This window comes from Azolla caroliniana, unplaced genomic scaffold (assembly GCF_043228905.1).
Source record: "Azolla caroliniana isolate FFs.n. ecotype wild unplaced genomic scaffold, voAzoCaro1.0.p SCAF_5, whole genome shotgun sequence".
NCBI classification, from domain to species: domain Eukaryota; kingdom Viridiplantae; phylum Streptophyta; class Polypodiopsida; order Salviniales; family Salviniaceae; genus Azolla; species Azolla caroliniana.
The window spans coordinates 14,716,713-14,733,613 of record NW_028230440.1 but is presented as its reverse complement, the minus strand read 5'-3'; the positions used below and the strand labels follow the sequence as shown (position 1 = coordinate 14,733,613).

At 39.3% G+C, this 16,901-nt stretch overlaps 1 protein-coding gene across 2 annotated transcripts; it reads left to right on the top strand.

Annotated features, from left to right (window-relative positions):
• Positions 1–2,632: 2,632 nt before the first annotated feature.
• LOC147864200 (putative protein S-acyltransferase 19) lies at positions 2,633–8,688 on the top strand. 2 transcript variants are annotated; one of them, XM_087320069.1, is made up of 9 exons: positions 2,633–2,762; positions 5,184–5,294; positions 5,370–5,711; positions 5,875–5,943; positions 6,061–6,132; positions 6,634–6,762; positions 6,846–6,926; positions 7,016–7,114; positions 7,207–8,688. In XM_087320069.1, exons 1-9 carry the CDS (start codon positions 2,715–2,717, stop codon positions 8,368–8,370), a joined length of 2,115 nt encoding a protein of 704 aa, XP_087176195.1. In that variant the 5' UTR covers positions 2,633–2,714; the 3' UTR covers positions 8,371–8,688. The 2 variants fall into 2 exon arrangements, with proteins under 2 accessions (XP_087176195.1, XP_087176196.1); XM_087320070.1 differs by lacking the exon at positions 5,370–5,711.
• The last annotated feature ends 8,213 nt before the right edge of the window (positions 8,689–16,901 follow it).

Below are 16,901 nucleotides of genomic sequence, written 5' to 3'. Positions count from 1 at the left end.
CGTCACCCGGACTTGAACCTCGAACCTTGTAATTCATACTTGAAAACCTCAACCATTAAGATAGCTTATTGTTATATGAAACAATAAAAGCTACTTCTTGTATTACATTGATTATTGTAAAAACTCTAGATTATTCTAGAATGTCCTAGAGCATTCTAGGTCTAGAACATTCTAGAACATTCTAGAAATCTCTAAGCTATTCTATAGGAACCTATAAATAAGCGCATACATGTATTCTCAAATCAATTCGAATCAACACCAGTCTTTAGCTCTCATTTCATATCTTGTATCCATTCTCTTTCTTTCTCTATCTTATACATCCATTCTTCTCTATCCTTCTTCCATCACTCTATCTTTTATCCTTGGTTCTGACACTGGCCAACTCCTCCTCTAACCCTTCGAATCTGATTTTGGGCCTTTTCTAACTCTGCGATTGCTGCCAACAACCATTCCGCCTGCTCTGGATCCCGTCTCTGTTGTTCGTCCATTCGGTCAGCCACATTGGCAACCTGCTTGCCTAACTACTCCAACCATTGTCGGTAGGTTCCGTGTTGTGTGCTAGACTTAGCCACAAACACAGGCTGTCCATTCCAGAACACGTCTCCAAAGGGGTGGTTAGGATATGGATGTTATCCGGTGTTTATCCGATTCTAATCTGAATTACTCAATACGTCTCTGATTAATTATAACACGAGTAAGATTAATAATTAAAGCACAGAACAGCAGGCAGGTACACAATAACATTAAGATCAACACACTAATCTTGTATTACTTCCATTAACTTTATACATCAATCCGAACCCTTTTATAAGCGTCCGGTAGAGTTTACAAAACGGTGCCTTACCGGCTACCGGCTATCAATCGGTGCGGATCCGGATCGGTACAACTATCCAGATTTGTCCGTTCCTCTAATATTACTTAACTAATAATTATGCTCTGACTCGTCCCCGTTCATACTACTCCGGAACATACTCCTAGGCCAACAAGTTGATGCACCATCGACGAAGCTCATAACATAACTCTTCATGAGAACAATTGGGTAGAATCTAGGGTCGTATTACATGTGAAGGTGTTTGGCATTATTGCATACGTGAACATTCCTAATGAGAAGTAGCAAAAGCTGAAACCCAAGTAAAAAACTACATTCTTGTGGGATTTTCACCTGAGAGAAGGGGCACAAGTGCTTCAACCCCACCACTTGGAAGGGTTGAATGGGGGTTAAATAAGCTAAGGGATTGTATTCGACATAATGGAAGATCATGATATGTGTGTTTGTGATTTTAGTTTAACATTGGACAACATCCAATTGACAAATTGAATGCCAATGATGATATGGTGATGAAGTAGATGGTTATCTATTGAAGGAAAGTCCAAATTAGGTGGTGTTGGTCTCATTGTCCTCCTCTTAAATAATTGTATCCTCCTATCTTGTTTTTCTTTAGCTTTCCAGAAGGTGTGATAAAGATTAGACCTTGAGAGCCCTTGCTTTGAAGTTCATTAGTCTAGGTTGCTAACATGGTTTTCACTCGAATCAACCCAAATAAAGAGTACTTGAGGACTAGGTGAATATAAACTTTGATGATGAATGCATTGCAAATTCCCATGTCTCCGTTAATATGAAAATCTACTTTGATAAAGAGTTTAAACATGTGCAAACAATTTACGTGTCTCACAAAGGGGATTGCCACAAGAGAGAATTTTATGAAGCATTATAGTTTATTTTCCACCATATTGATTGGCATGTATGAATATCCACCCTTTTCATCTCACGTGATGGTGTATGGTGTGCATGGAAAGCATTATTTTAAGCATCAAGAAATGTGACTGTTGGTTAAGGATGAACTAAATTTATTATCACTTTAAGAATGAAAATAACAAATATAGAGAAAACTGTAATAGAATCGGCAATTATGTACTTTTTGTTGGGCCTTGCTACCTTCTATCTATAGTATAAAGGGCTCCACTAATTATTGATATTTGTAAATCTCATCGATTTCTCGTGTAAATGCATCACAATAGGAAAATACATTGTGGAAGTCCTTAATATAAAGATATAAAGATCTACATATGACCAAATACTTTGTGTTGAAACTTTTGTGTTCATTTACTACCATCCATCATTTTGAAATGGGTCTAACAACGTGCATGGATTGTAGTAGTTGGCACTTGCTTTTATGTATGTTTTGTTTGTCTTCTCATCCATCATTTTGAAACTTTTGTGTTCATTTACTACCATCCATCATTTTGAAATGGGTCTAACAATGTGCATGGATTGTAGTAGTTGGCACTTTGTGGTTGATTCAAAACAAATCTTTTGGTTGGTTATCTTATCTCATTTTATTATATGTTTGGAAAGAAGCACTACTATCTATATCAGGTGGGCATTCGATTGGGAAGGGGAAAGAGCCGAGAGGCGTTCGTTCATGTTGATGATGACTATGTATGTTACATGTATGTATATTTGTATGTACATAACATACATACATACATACGTACGTACTACGATGCCTGCCTATACATATCTCTCGCTCTCTCTCTCTCTCTTTCTCTCTCTCTCCAATCCGTGCCCACGCCACGCCACGCCACGCCACGAGCAGGAAAAGGAAAGGAAGGAATCTCGGCTGCTGCTGCGATGTCGCCGCCACAAGCGTGACCAACGCCTAAGGCTGAGAAAATGTGAAGAATCCTAATTTAATATCCCTTTCATCGTCGCCATGTTGGTGCGGCGCCATGGCTGGCAATATCCTGCTCACGCTTATCAGGTTGGTTCACCTTTCCTTCTTTCCACAGGAAGTCATAACCCTAACCTTTATGTCTGTGAAGTTTGTTTTACCCTTCTTTCCATAGAAATTAATTAATAACCCGAACCCTCATTTATGTTCTCTTCGCCATAAAATGAATGAAAGAAACCTTCTATGAGTCGAGAGATTAAAAAAGAACTGCCCGAGGGCTAAATCCTCCACGAGGCTGTTTTTTGTTATGCTGCTATGTCTTGAGGAAGAAACTTCACTTCTTCAAATACATACATACGTACATGCATGAATGCATCTAGATATCCATCCATGCACACACACATGCACATACATACATGCATACACGCATGCATCCTTAAATCATGCATGCATCTATATATACATCCTTGCATGCATGCATACATACATGCGTACATACATCGTTACATACATGCATGCATGCATACATACATAGTGCACACCTGCTGCACACATGTGATCTTCGAATAGGTTGATCTATGAAGGTGGATCATATACCTCCAATTATCATAAATACAGCTATCAAATCTCTGAAACAGACCTAGCCACGAGTCATCTCTACATTTTGGCACATACGTGAACTCAGTCCGCCCAAGGGGCTAAATCTAAATCGTCCATGAGGCTTTTTTTTGTTTGCAAATGCTATATCTTGAAGAAGAAACTTCACTTCTTCAAATACATACACACATGCATGCATCTATACACACATACACATCCACACACATATAGTGGTTAAGAATAAAAACTGCCTAACATTACATCATACATGATGTGGTTTTATTTGAGCAAACATATTGCAAATCGTCCATGATGTGATTTATTTTGAGCAATCACGCTCTGAGAAAATGCTGTCTCGGAACAGGAAATTTCGACATTTTTCTTTTTCTCCATGTAATGTGGAAGATACTGTACTGTTTGTTTCTGCTCCATCATCGGCTAATGATTTAGTTATAGCTACTGACATTGGCAGTGTTTTGTTCTATCGTATTTTACAAATGATCTTGATTGGTATATGAGAAACAGTCAGCTCTTTGATACATACTTTTGTACAGTATTTTCATGTTGTTCTTTACCCAGAGTAAAAGTACTGTTTTCATGTGCTAAGTTGGGTAATTGTCTGCTGAAAGCATTCTGTTGAGATGGAATAATATTATTGACAATAAATCTATGGTAGGAAGATAATAAATCCATGAAGGTAGATTGGAAACATTACAATCCACTTTGAAGTTGTACTGTGGCACATGTGCACATTCCAAAAATGTTACAAAATCTCACAAAGTTTTTGAACAACCACAGTTATCCTATGGGGCAAGATCAATATAATACCCTAGGATCACGCCAGAAAACTAGGGAGCATTCTGTTTTATATTAATTTGGCATATAACTATCCTCACATAGGTGTAGGTTTAAAATGTCTTTACTTATTGCTCTCCTTCCTGAAACTCGAGTCTCCATTTTCTGGATTATTGAGCCATACACAATTTAGGTAGTTCAACATCTTTGTTCTGATGTAGAAAATTATAATAACTCTGAGAAACATGGCAGGTTGGAGAATTTGGGCTTTATTTTCCTTGCTCTACTACTTGAGAATGCCTAGTCAAATGGAAAGTAAGGACTTTGCTAAGCATCTGGTATTGTTGCACTAAACCAGAAACATATGAGCATGGCAAGAAAAAAATAGAGACATGGTATTACACATAATAATACACAGCACATGATAGAAACAGTAGTATATTTTGGCAAGAGGAGACTATGAGGCTTTCAATCTGAGATGCACACCTAACAAACTTTTCTAGTTTACTCTAAACTGAAGATTGTAGTCTTAGGAACACTTAGCACCTCAACCTTGAAGATAACAAACAATGCTGTCCTCTCTCAGGCGACTTCCTTATGTTGATACCTCTCCTCAATAATAACTGTGGAATATGACAACACAATTGTGCATAGCTGGACAATACTATTTATGTTTCGAAAACACAGAATGAATGTTTTTCTCTAAGGCATCTGTAATGCACTAGAAAAGGACACAAATAGTTGCAAAGCCGTAAGTGGCAAGGAAGTGTTCCATAAGAAATGGGATGATTATGTGATGAATCCCGAGATTGCATATTGGGCACTTGAGTCGAATATAGAAGATATTTTACTCATACATAAGATGTTGTCTCTTGTAATCCTTTTAACCTGCTAACATTCACTAACTTTTTCTATTAGGAAAAAAATTCATGCTTATAGCTGTTGCATCAAGTCTGGAATCACAACTACTATGTATTACATGATAACTCTTGTTAATTTTAGAGTTTCTCATTTTATGAATTGATTAGCATATGCCCAAACACAGCTAGCTTCAGTTAGGCACTCTTAACTTTCAAATCCATATCACCTAACATATTCCCTAATTGTCAAATTTAACAGGTGGTTGCAATTGCTATATTTTTTGCATTGTCAATGTTCTATATGTTCCTTCTGCCATTTGTGGGAACTATAACATTAAAAAACGTGATAATTGGACTATACTCAGCAGTGGTAAGCTACTTGGAGCCTAATCAATATTTTAGTATTTTAAATAGTGTCTATAATCTAATCCTAGCTCTATTTCAGGCCTTTGTAGTGTTTGTCTTGTATATTCGATGTGCAGCTATTGATCCTTCAGATCCTGGAATTTTAGTTAGTGGTTCTCAGAGAATAGGAAAACAAGTTGCTTCAAAGACAAAAAACTCTGCTTTTGTTGAGACAAATGTGCCAGAGAAACAAGCCGTATCTTCAAATAAGGTTCACGATGTTGAGAGTCCAATGTTAACTGTAAACCAAATCCCAAAGAAGGAAAACCAATGGTGCACATTACTGTGGCTTGTTGAAGACGACATATGTCAGAGGAATCACATTGAAAATCAATTAACTGCAGAAGGAAACACCCTCTTTTGCACATTATGTAACGCAGAGGTGAAATTCGTACTTGAATATCCCATAAGAATGGAGATGGGATCTTAATCAGTGATTTAATTACAGTTGCTCACATTTCACAATCCATCAAATTATGCCTGTAAGGCTTGATTCATGTTCAAAAGTTTACACAAGTAACATGTAACACGAATTGTGAATGCAGGTAAAGCAATTCAGCAAACATTGCAGAAGTTGCAACAAATGTGTTGAGGGATTTGATCACCATTGTTGGGTATGTATAACTCTTGCATGTCCTGCTTTCTATGCATATCGTTGTGATTCTGGTGTTTTCAATATCTTTCTAGCCGTAGGTTTACCTGCAATTTTGTTGTATTTGGCTTTATTGCAGTGGCTGAACAATTGCGTTGGAAGGAAAAATTATATTACCTTTGTATGGCTTATGGCAACGTGCCTTGCTATGGCAAGTCCTCTACTTTACTACATATTTTATTGGGAGGATTAAGTATTCATAACAAACCACTACCAACCTGTCTTGCCTGAATCAACTAACTATCTGCAGTTAGACTTTACTGCCTCTTTTGTGTGTACCAATACAGCATAATTGTCTTTGGAAATAGAAGTAAAGAAGAGGTCCATCTGAGAAATCAAACACAGTCACTTTCCTCCTATCAAGAGGGGCTGGAATCTTGCAAAATATTTACGAATATCAGCTCTTGTAGAAAACAAACAATTCAATGGCATACAAGCAGGTCTTATAATCTTATTTGGCACTCGGGATCTCGTGAAGTACATGAATATATTATCAATATCTTCGATTCAATTTCAGATGGAAGTTACTTGAGAAACACATGCAATCCATTCTTTCATAGGAATAAGTTTGTTGCAAGGACAATTATTTTCCTTTTTTCGATCTATCTGGGTTCCAGTAACAACCATGAACCATTTACTTTTTCTATTACAGTTGCTTCTGGATTCTGTTATTGGTCTGGTGGTGCTGGGGCGAAGTTTTCTCAATAAGACTGCTATCGAAAGCCACATTGCAATTAACTTTAACAGACATTTCTCAATGCCATCATTTTCTGCAATTGTTGTAAGTGGTCATTCTACCTTATTCCATAATATTTGCTAACGGAAATATACACATCTGATATAGTCACAAATTTGCACATGCAGGCGGTGTTCACACTTATTCCATTGATAGCCTCTATTCCATTAGGAGAACTTTTCTTTTTTCACCTGATATTAATGCAAAAGGTTGGTCAGATAATAGTCCTGAATTATTTCTTGTTTGGGGTTGAATGGAAGATGGGAATGTTAAAAACAAAGGGTTTGAGTTTTTCCAGGGTTTAACTACCTATGAGTATGTAGTTGCTATGCGAGCGCAATCTATACCACAGACAATTAATGGATGTAATTCAGAAAAGAAAATATCGAAACAGCAGGTATACCTGCATGCCAATGCATAACATAAACATGGACTTCGATTTTTGACAACAAATACTCTTCTAACTGATCATTCACTGTTTTATAATAGGGGGAAGTCCTGATTACAACAGACAGGAAGCCCAAAATTATTGTTGAGAAAGAAAGTAGTAAGACAGCAATCAAGATTAGTGCATTGAAACTCGCAAAGTTAAACCCAAGTGATGCCACCGAAGCAGCAAAGCATGCTCGTGAAAAGTCATCTGTATTACTTCCTCTGAAGTTTCAGGATTTGGAAGCTAGTCAGAGTGATTTTCATTCAAGTATTAGTAATGCAAGTGCTGATAGATCAATGGGCATCATGGAAGCAAGTGAGGAAGCAAGTGAGCATTTTATAATACAATCTGAATCGAGTGAGGGATCAACTGAGCATGTGAGGATACAATTCGAATCAAGTGAGCAAGATGGAATACGCTCGGAATCATTCATTCCTTCCCCATCTGTAGATCAAATGAGTAAAGATGTAAACAATATCATGAACATCCCTTATCGTCTTGGTTCAATGTCATCAGAAAAGCCAAAAGCAATGGAAGATTCTCATGTAGACAAGACAATAATTGAGAAAACCATAGGGAAATCACCAGGCGAGAAGGATGGCTTCAAGACAGCTACGGATGGATTACCTGTATGTCATGCAACGATACTTCCGAGTATGGAGCATCGAACTTGGATTTGCACCACTCCAGTACATGAGGAATGCAAAGTCGCCAGAGATAATGAAACTTCTCTTGGTCTCCAAAAGGGTGGACTGATCAATCCAGCAACTAATGGTAGTGGAACAGTCTACTGGGATCGTGCTGCTGGTCAATTCCGATTGTTACCTGACATGAGACGAACATTAAAGGTCTCTACTCATCCCTCAGGCAATGTGCTTTCAGCTCTCCCTGTAAAGAAAGTTCCTGGTCATCAAGCATGTGGTCAAGGCTTGTTGACAGTGGGTGGAGGGCAAAATGGATCCTCCTTGGGCAAAAGTCCTATTATTTCATCAGTTAATGTGGAGCCATCTCTGCTGGAAGGTCCGTTGAGACTTATTCCCTCTAATCGGAACATTGGTAAGGAAAATTCTTTGGAGTTGATGGTAGATGATGCTCATCAACACATGCTTAGGCTTTCTAGCAACCAAAGTGGTCTTTCTGTTGGCCGTTCACTGTCCATGCTTGGTGCTCCTAGGACCATGCCAAGAAGTATTTTGCTTTCTCGTTTCACACCTTCGTGAAAATGGAAGGATTGTATTACAAGAATTGACACCAGGCTCCTTGATGGGAAAAGAGGAGATATTGAAATGTATTAGGAAGCTTAGCCATATCTAAGTTTACGGCTTGATGCCATTCTCTTTTGTCAAAGAAATTTACTTGGTTCCGAATATGATGGTTTGCACAAGATGCCTCATCAAAGAGATCTTAGCAGGTACAGTCAAGAGTATATTTATCCAAGGGGACCGAGCATTTGTAAAATATCCGAAGAATTTAAGGAAAGCTCAAATTTGAGTTCAAATCATTTAAAAAAAAGTAATTGCAAGAAGCAAGTTCTATGATGAGAAGTACTTTCTTATTTCACTCACTCAAAGCATTTCGCATTTTGCTGGTAGAATATATTCAACAACAAAGACATGTTTTCCGTGCCCATATAACTGCATTTTGGAGTTGGTCATCTTTGCCACTAGGATTAAGCATAAATGCATTAGTGTGCATGTGGATTGTAGAGATCAAGTAATGTATGAGAACATGATATTGTTTGACCATCTGACCTAACTAACTATGATATTGTTTGGGGGATAGCAAGGTTAGCATTTAGGGTTTAGCCTTCAATTCTCTAAAGTGGAATTAGGCATGAAACTTTCATCAAATAAGTAAATTGAATGGATGGAAACAAATCTATGAGATGGATTGATTAAACTTCCGTTGAGATAGATTTATGAAAATTGTATTGCATTTTCTCCAAGTGCTAATTACAAACTCAAAACTGTTGTTGCTATGTTTAGATGGTTGCACATTCTTTTGGCTGAAAAATCAACCATTCTACTATGGGTTTCGATTCAAATTCGAAGGCTGCTACCCAAGAGCACATCTTTTGCAAGGTTGTTTTCATAAAGATGTTAATATTTGCTTCTCATGGAAGGGTTGTCTTGAGTAGACCTTAGATGACCTCATGTGCTGGAAGAAAGATACATTCCTTGAACTCAAAGGTTGATTTTTAGTTAGATCAACTTGTGAATGGCAAGTGCTTTGATGATATGCTAGAGGAGATCCAATTGTCCTAGGAGAGTGCACAAGTTTCTACAATAGCATGCAATATAGATAGAGATATTAAATGTGGAAATATTGAAGGCTTTTGAATGCTGAATATCTTTACCTATGTTTATAGACTAGGCCAAACTTTAAGTTCTCTAATACATCCAATAATAATGGGATCCCAAACCAATAAATCCCCATCAAGGAACCTAACCCCAACAATCCAATATAGAAAGAACATTGAACAACCTAACATAAAACGTTTTAATTTCCATGGGTCCACTATGAGGCTTGGTGACCACTTGGTACCTAATCTCGTACCTGACTCCCCCTCACTTGGTGGCTTATCCATTCTCCATTGATGACAAGCTCATAAACATTTAGGATAGTGAAAATTAAGGTATCGGGATTGTTCTAGATATATAACAAGTTGTTAGATTTTGTCATCCAAAAGTTTATGTTGTAAAGATACAACATGATCTTCTACCGCCACACTATTGCGTGTACATGTGTGTGTGTGCTACTCGAGCAGAACAGGGGTCTCAGACCAGGGAGTCAAGGAGGGTCAAGAATATGGCTTCAACATCCGGAACAGGAGTTGAAATAAAAAATCCTCGTTGCATCGACCTTTGCTCTGTTGGCGGCATTGTCATAGTGTAATTCGTACACTACGTGAAAAACATATAAAACAACTGATTGAATAAATATGAAGAAAAAGAAAGAAATATTAAAATATATATTACCTGCATAGGGCAAGATTTGAACCTTATACCTCCATGTTTATAATGTAAAGCCTTACCATTATACTAACACATCATAAATGTTAAAAAATAGATATCCCACATAGAAACGTTATTTCACGTATATTTTCTAGATAAAAAAGCTTTAGTTAGAAGAAAACACATGATAAAAGAAAAAGCTACACATGCACGTCTAGCGTGCATGAACACTATAGTTCATAAAAAACGCATGATCACTTTCAGGAAAAGCACGTTAGAGAAAGCATATAGTCTACTGGTAGAAAAAGCATGAAGTTCATAGTTAGAGAAAAAGCATGGATTGTAAGACTCTCTCATCACTATATAAGGATGGGGAGCCCAATGTAATAGGGGGGGAAATCTTTGGAAATTGGATATGTTTCTAAAATACCAAGGTTTCTATATTCTTCTGTTTCAATCTAAATTCATATTCGCGATTGACACTAACTATGAGACAATGATTACCTAGTAGTCTAGGCTACTACTAGGCTTCCGGTTACCACTGTAATCCAGCTACCCGGCTCACCGGCTCACCGATCTGTCTCGCTCACCAGCTCACCGATCCGGCTCAGACTTATTCAGCCAATCCGAATCCGGTTGAGCTTGCCGCTCAACACTCCCCCCTCAAGCTCAACTTGAGGTCGGATCGTGGTGTTAGTGTCTGTGGCAGCCGGTTCTTCTACGCGGCTCCTTCTGGCGTTGCTCCGCCTTGCTTGCACTCCTCGTCCGGTCCGGTCTTGTTTGCCGCGATCTTTCTGGTTCTGCGCACCTCGACCTCCTCGATCGGCTTGTCTGCTCAACATGCCCATTTCAGCTCCCTCGTTGTTGCGACTCCAGCGTTTGTTGACCCATAGGTTCATTCGTGTTGGCATCGACTTCTGCTGAGTCTGTGTCCGTTTGGCCTTTAGTTGATCCGGCGTCTCCGAATCTTGAACTGAATCGGTTTCCTTCGATTCCTTCCAGCTCTTATTTGAATCGATCGCTCCCGATTTGTTCCGGCTCTTGTCCGAGTCGATGTTCTCCAACTTGTCTTCCGGTTTCATGCCCTTCACCATATCCGACCATGTCTGGGTCTAAACAATGTTACGGCTCCAGTTTCGTTCGGTGGGGCATGGAAGCCTGTGTTGCTTCCTGAGTTGGCAGGCTTCACAAATTTCGACCTTCCGAGTGTTAAATTTCGGCAAACCGAAAACAACCTGTTTCGATTGCAGGTCCTGAAGCCTCTGGTAGTTGACGTGGCCGATCCGCTTGTGCCAGAGATCGATGTCGGATTCAATCTTTTGTCCTTTGGCAAACATGGCGGTGCCGACGTCATTAGTGTTGAGGATGAACATCCTCCCTTCTGTGCGCAAATGTGATTATCCGGCCTTCTTCCTCGATGAAGCACCCGAGGTGCGTAAACCGCACTTGCATCCCCTGGTTGACGATTTGTCCAACCGACACCAGGTTCTTTGTGATAGTCATTAGTACGTTCATCAGCTTCCCCTTTTGTTCGACATGGCTTAAAGGGACTTCTCCGGTATGCACAATCGGATATGGGGTGTCATCACCGGTTTCGACGATTCCCGGTTGTTCCGGTTTCTCCAAAAATGAGAACCACTCTTCATGTGGTTGGACGCTTCGAAATCAACGTACCATACTTCCTCCGATCCGGAAGTAGTCTTCTTCATCGAGTTAGCCTTGTGCTTCATCACGAAGGTTGGCCCTTTATCGGTCTTCCCGATTCCGGATCCTTCCGATCCTTCCGCGTAGTGCGAGGTTTGCCGGATCCGAATTTGTACGAATCGGCATGCTTCTTCCAGCACTCACTTTCCTTGTGGCCCTTTTTGCCACAGTACCAGCATTCCGTGTCAGCCTTTCCTTCCCGGTTCCCGACGCCATTTTGACTCACCCTGCTTGTGGAAGGTCCGGAACTGCTGTCAGCACCACCTTTGTGCCTCCGGTCCTGCTCTTGTCGGCCGCCTCCATTGCGTGCCGACCCACCTCGTCCACCACATCCATGGGGCTGATCCTTCTCTGTGTACAGCATCCGGCCATCTGATTGAGTGGTCCTTGACCCACTCGTGTGGTTTTCTTCAACCGTCAACATCGATTGCAAGTCGAAGAAAGACGGTGGTTTCTCCCTGGTGCATATCGTTGTCTGGATTGGCCCGTACCTTTGCCCTAGACCACCGAAGCAGATTTGTCCCATCTCTTCTTCGTCCACCGTCACGTTGATGGACTCGAGTGCATCACAAATCTCCTTTATCTTGGTGGTGTAATCTGTAACCAACATGTCTCTTAGATGTTGTTCAGCTCTTGTCGGAGCTGCAACTTATGGGCTATGGTACTCGGGGCGAAAATCTTCCTCAGATTTCCCCAAGCCTCCTTCGGCGTCTTTGCATCCTTGATGTAGCCGAGCATCTGATCGTGCACACAGGACACAAGGCAGTACAATACTCGGCTCGCTCCTTGCTCCCATACCGGGAAGTCATTGTGTGCCGGCTCCGCGCTACCTCGTTCGTTCGTTCCACGAAGCTCCAATATCCATGCCCCAACAGGTACTGGTGCATCTTGTATGACCAGGATGCGTAGTTGCTCCGGTCGAGCTTCTCTATTGGAAGTGAACTTGTCATTCCTCTGTCCATATCTTCTCTCTGTCTATTGTTACCGGGTTCTAGGGTTCGTCTACGGAAGCAAGTGTCAGTTGCAGAGGTTCTCAACCCTCACGCTCTTGATACCATATCAATGTTAACGTGCGGAAGCGTTAGACAAAACCGGTTCAGTCGGATAGCAACAGAGAACAAGATGAAGGTTTAATGATGAAGCTTAACACACAAAGAGTATACGCGGGAGAGACACACAGAGAGAGAGAGAGAGAGCATAACCTAAACTCTATTAAAAAATCACTCTAAAAACACTTTGTACATACAACGTGCTAAACAACACTATATATTCAAGTCCATAAAGGACTGACAGAAGTACTAACAGGTCCTTCAATATTCCTACATGCGACTGACACTAACTACGAGACAATGATTACCTAGTAGTCTAGGCTACTACTAGGCTTCCGGTTACCGCTCTGATCTGGCTATCCAGCTCACAGATCTGGATCCGGTTGAGCTTGCCGCTCAACACATCCTTATAATCAACTATATAATCATCCATATAATTCAAACGCACTTGTAGTGATGGATGATTGTGACCCTTTGATATAATCATAGGGTCGATGATCAATTGATTATTGACATTCAACAATCATCACCCTAATTCTATCGACCAATTTTGATAACATTGATTACCAATGATCATTATCCATATATATGATCATCATCAATTATTTCATCGAAAATTAGATGATCAAGCATCACCTATAGTATATTAGGTGGCCGACCTCTTGAGATGCGATCTCCACATGTAAGGCCGCCTCATGGGCATGGCCATCTTGATCAAGAGGCGTATACGAAAAATAAATAAAAGAATATTTATGGTGCTTTTATTTTAATAAATATATATTGAATATCTAAACATATAAACACATATAATAGTAATAATTACAATAATTTTATAGAACTCTTTTTTACTCTTTTACTTAACCCCTTGCTTTTTGGTCCATCAGTCGTTTGAACTCAAAGCCTTTCTCAAGGATATGACATGAATATACTAACCAACCCATCACACAAATCTTGATGTCAAACCCTCAATATTTTTATTATACATAACGGCATACAATACATCGCACATCAATACATCATCGCAAATTGTGGCATTTTCGCCACTCCCCCACCCAATCCATTGTCTAACATAGATTCATCCGTAAAAAAAGTCATATTTTCCCGTACTATATCACACAACACGAATCCAATCAAACATTATTTTTTTAGGATTAAAACCGCTCAGATACCATATGTAATAACCAAGATCATTAATCCTAAAATAAAGACATAAGTGACACAATCATACTGAAAATACGCGTTATCACCCATCCGCCCCCGCGCCAAAGTCGACAACACAGACGAGGAATCATGATCTGTCCCATACCAGCCATGATCTCCACGCCAGGACCTTGGTAGATGACTAGTCCACATCAAAGAGAGCTTCGTCAAAACCACTCACAGGGCTCCCCCCTGACTAAGGAGAGTATCCCCTATTTATAGGACCTAGGCCATGTAATGACATCTACTTGACCAATCATGTGTGGGGTACCCAATGACACACATTAGGTCAGTCCAATAAAGCCGACGACTCAGATATTACAGTATGATAGCCCCAAACTAAGCACGTCTAAACCAATGAACATTATAGATGCAAACCAGCAGAGTCGAAGTACAATGATAATTGAGTCGAACAAGGAGCATGAAGCACATGAACAACACGAAGCACCCGAACAATCAAAGCCATGTCGACTAACCTTCCGCCTTCCGAAAGCCGATTCGGCCTAATTGAAGTTTTTCGAGGATCGAACCGAACCAACTTTTCGACATCTGGAAGTTGTGTTCGAAGGGGCGTGTTGAGAATTGAACTCAACTTCCCATTAGCAATGGGCCCGGTTTTGGCTCAAACCGAACCGAACCGTTAAACTATGGCTTAACGGTTTATTGGTTCAAATATAAATAAACCGTTTGGTTTGGTTTTAAATGTTATGATCCAATTTGGTTTCGGTTCAGTTTGGTTTTGAATTTCATGGTATATCGGTTTCGGTTTATGTGGTTCAGTTTAAAGGTTTATAAGTTTAAAGGTTTAAAGGTTTATAGGTTAAAAAATATTCTTAAATTTTCATCTCTAGGCTCTAACTTTCAACTTTTAATTTAAAACCTCTAGGCTCTAACTTATTAAATTTTATATGCATTATGTAGCGTGGTGTCTAAATACCACAAAAAATTGAAGAGGGCAAGTGAGGGAATCACGGAGAGGAACGGTGCAGGTCGCTCAGCCGAGGGCACATGTGATTTGCACCGTCTGATGTGGGAAAAAAAAATGCACGAAGAAATCGTCACTTATTGGGGAGCCCGACTAGGAGCCCCGCTTACCAATCAAGAGCCCGACTAGGAGCCCCATTGTCTGACAACCTTTGTAACTAGGAGCCCGACTTTGTCAAAAGGAACCCCGCTAATTATTAATGACCACTAATTATAAAAACCCTGAATCACTCATTTTGAACCTATTTTGAAAAGAGAGTTTTAGGGTATTTAGAGGGAAGAATCAGAGAGGAGCACCACTTTCCACCAAAATTAGAGATGCACAACACTTTCCGCCAAAATCCGAGAGGAGCACCACTTTCCGCCAGCGAGCACTTCCCAACCACCTACATTCAATCTGCAAAATGAAGGCAATAATAGGTATGTATTTTCATGGTTACTTTTATGTTTTACATCGTTTAGGGTTTCTTTTCATTTACATTTGATCACATGGTTCCATATTCTAACATGATGAGAGACTTAGTTGTTCCATTTTTCAAATGTATCATATAAATGCATTGTTATAATTTCAGCATCAATATGAAGAAATGTTGAGGGGGAGCCCAATAGTCTATTGTGACCCGTTGAATAATCCACAGACGATCAGCTTGAAGACATTGGGTGATTTGGATCCGATTCAATAGATTTTGTAAGTATGGCCCAAGTATTGAATAATGGCATTTGTTATTGTAAGAGCTGCAACAAATGTGTGCATTGGTGTAGGGTAAGGAGCAATGGTTCGGATTCGAAGATGTGGAGCTCCTTCGAAAACGTTGGCAAAATGGGCACGCCGGATTTTGGGCTTTCCCATATATTAACCGGAGGAAGTGTTATACTTCGTAACATAAAATATATGATATCAGTGTATTATCAAGCTTTTTTGTATCAAATTTTTGTAACAATGTTGTAAATCTTTTTAGTACGTTGGAACCAAGGGTGCCAACCTTTTTTGCATATTGTAACCAAGGCAACTTGAATGATCGTGGCATGTTGTAAATGGTTGATTTTGTAATATGGCATCTATACGTCTTGTGTATTTTCTTCTTGCCTCTTATTTGTAACATGGATGTAAAGCTTGTTTATATGAAATTGTTTGTATACATGCTGATGAGTTTTGATTCTGTTCAGAGGATGAAGTTTTGATTTTTCGGTTTTTGTATGCAATGGATTTTGTTTAGAGGATATGATTAATTGACAACATGAGTAATGCAATGGATTTACTTATGATACACTCTTATGCCAATGGATTTACTTATGATACTCTGAGGGTGATGATCTACTTTTGTATAACCAAAACTGATGATGATTTATATGGATTTTGTAATATCAAAATCAATATTTGAATCTCATTTTGGTTGTATCTGACTCAATGTGGAGTCAGATCTGTTTTATAGTTCTCTGTTTGGTGTTCTTTGATAGGAAAGTCCAATAACTTGTGCCTTCATATATTTGCCTTTATTAAACATTAAATTGAGTAAGATCTTGAGGAGTTTGAGATGTCGGATTAAGCCTTCTATTTGATTATCAATTTATTATACTTAGTCCATGATACATATTGTTAATATAGTCTCACAAGTTATCAATCTCTATGGATAAAAAATGTCACTAGATCTCCAATGACATTAAGTTTCAAGTTTCAAATTAGGGTTAATGTTGAAAATTCTATTTGAAATCCTCAAAAATCATTATGTTTTGTGTATATGTTTTTTACACAAGTTTGTATCTATGAACTAAAACTACATATTGGGGCATCTTTATATGACACCTTTTTGCTCATTTTTTCTCACATTGTTATATTTCTTTGTGAAGTGAACATAAATC

Coding starts and splice junctions, on each gene's coding strand:
- LOC147864200 (XM_087320069.1), top strand. CDS start 2,715: ATGTTGGTGCGGCGCCATGGCTGGCAATATCCTGCTCACGCTTATCAG. Junction 5,712..5,874: donor GCACATTATGTAACGCAGAG/GTGAAATTCGTA, acceptor TTGTGAATGCAG/GTAAAGCAATTCAGCAAACA. Junction 7,115..7,206: donor AGAAAATATCGAAACAGCAG/GTATACCTGCAT, acceptor GTTTTATAATAG/GGGGAAGTCCTGATTACAAC.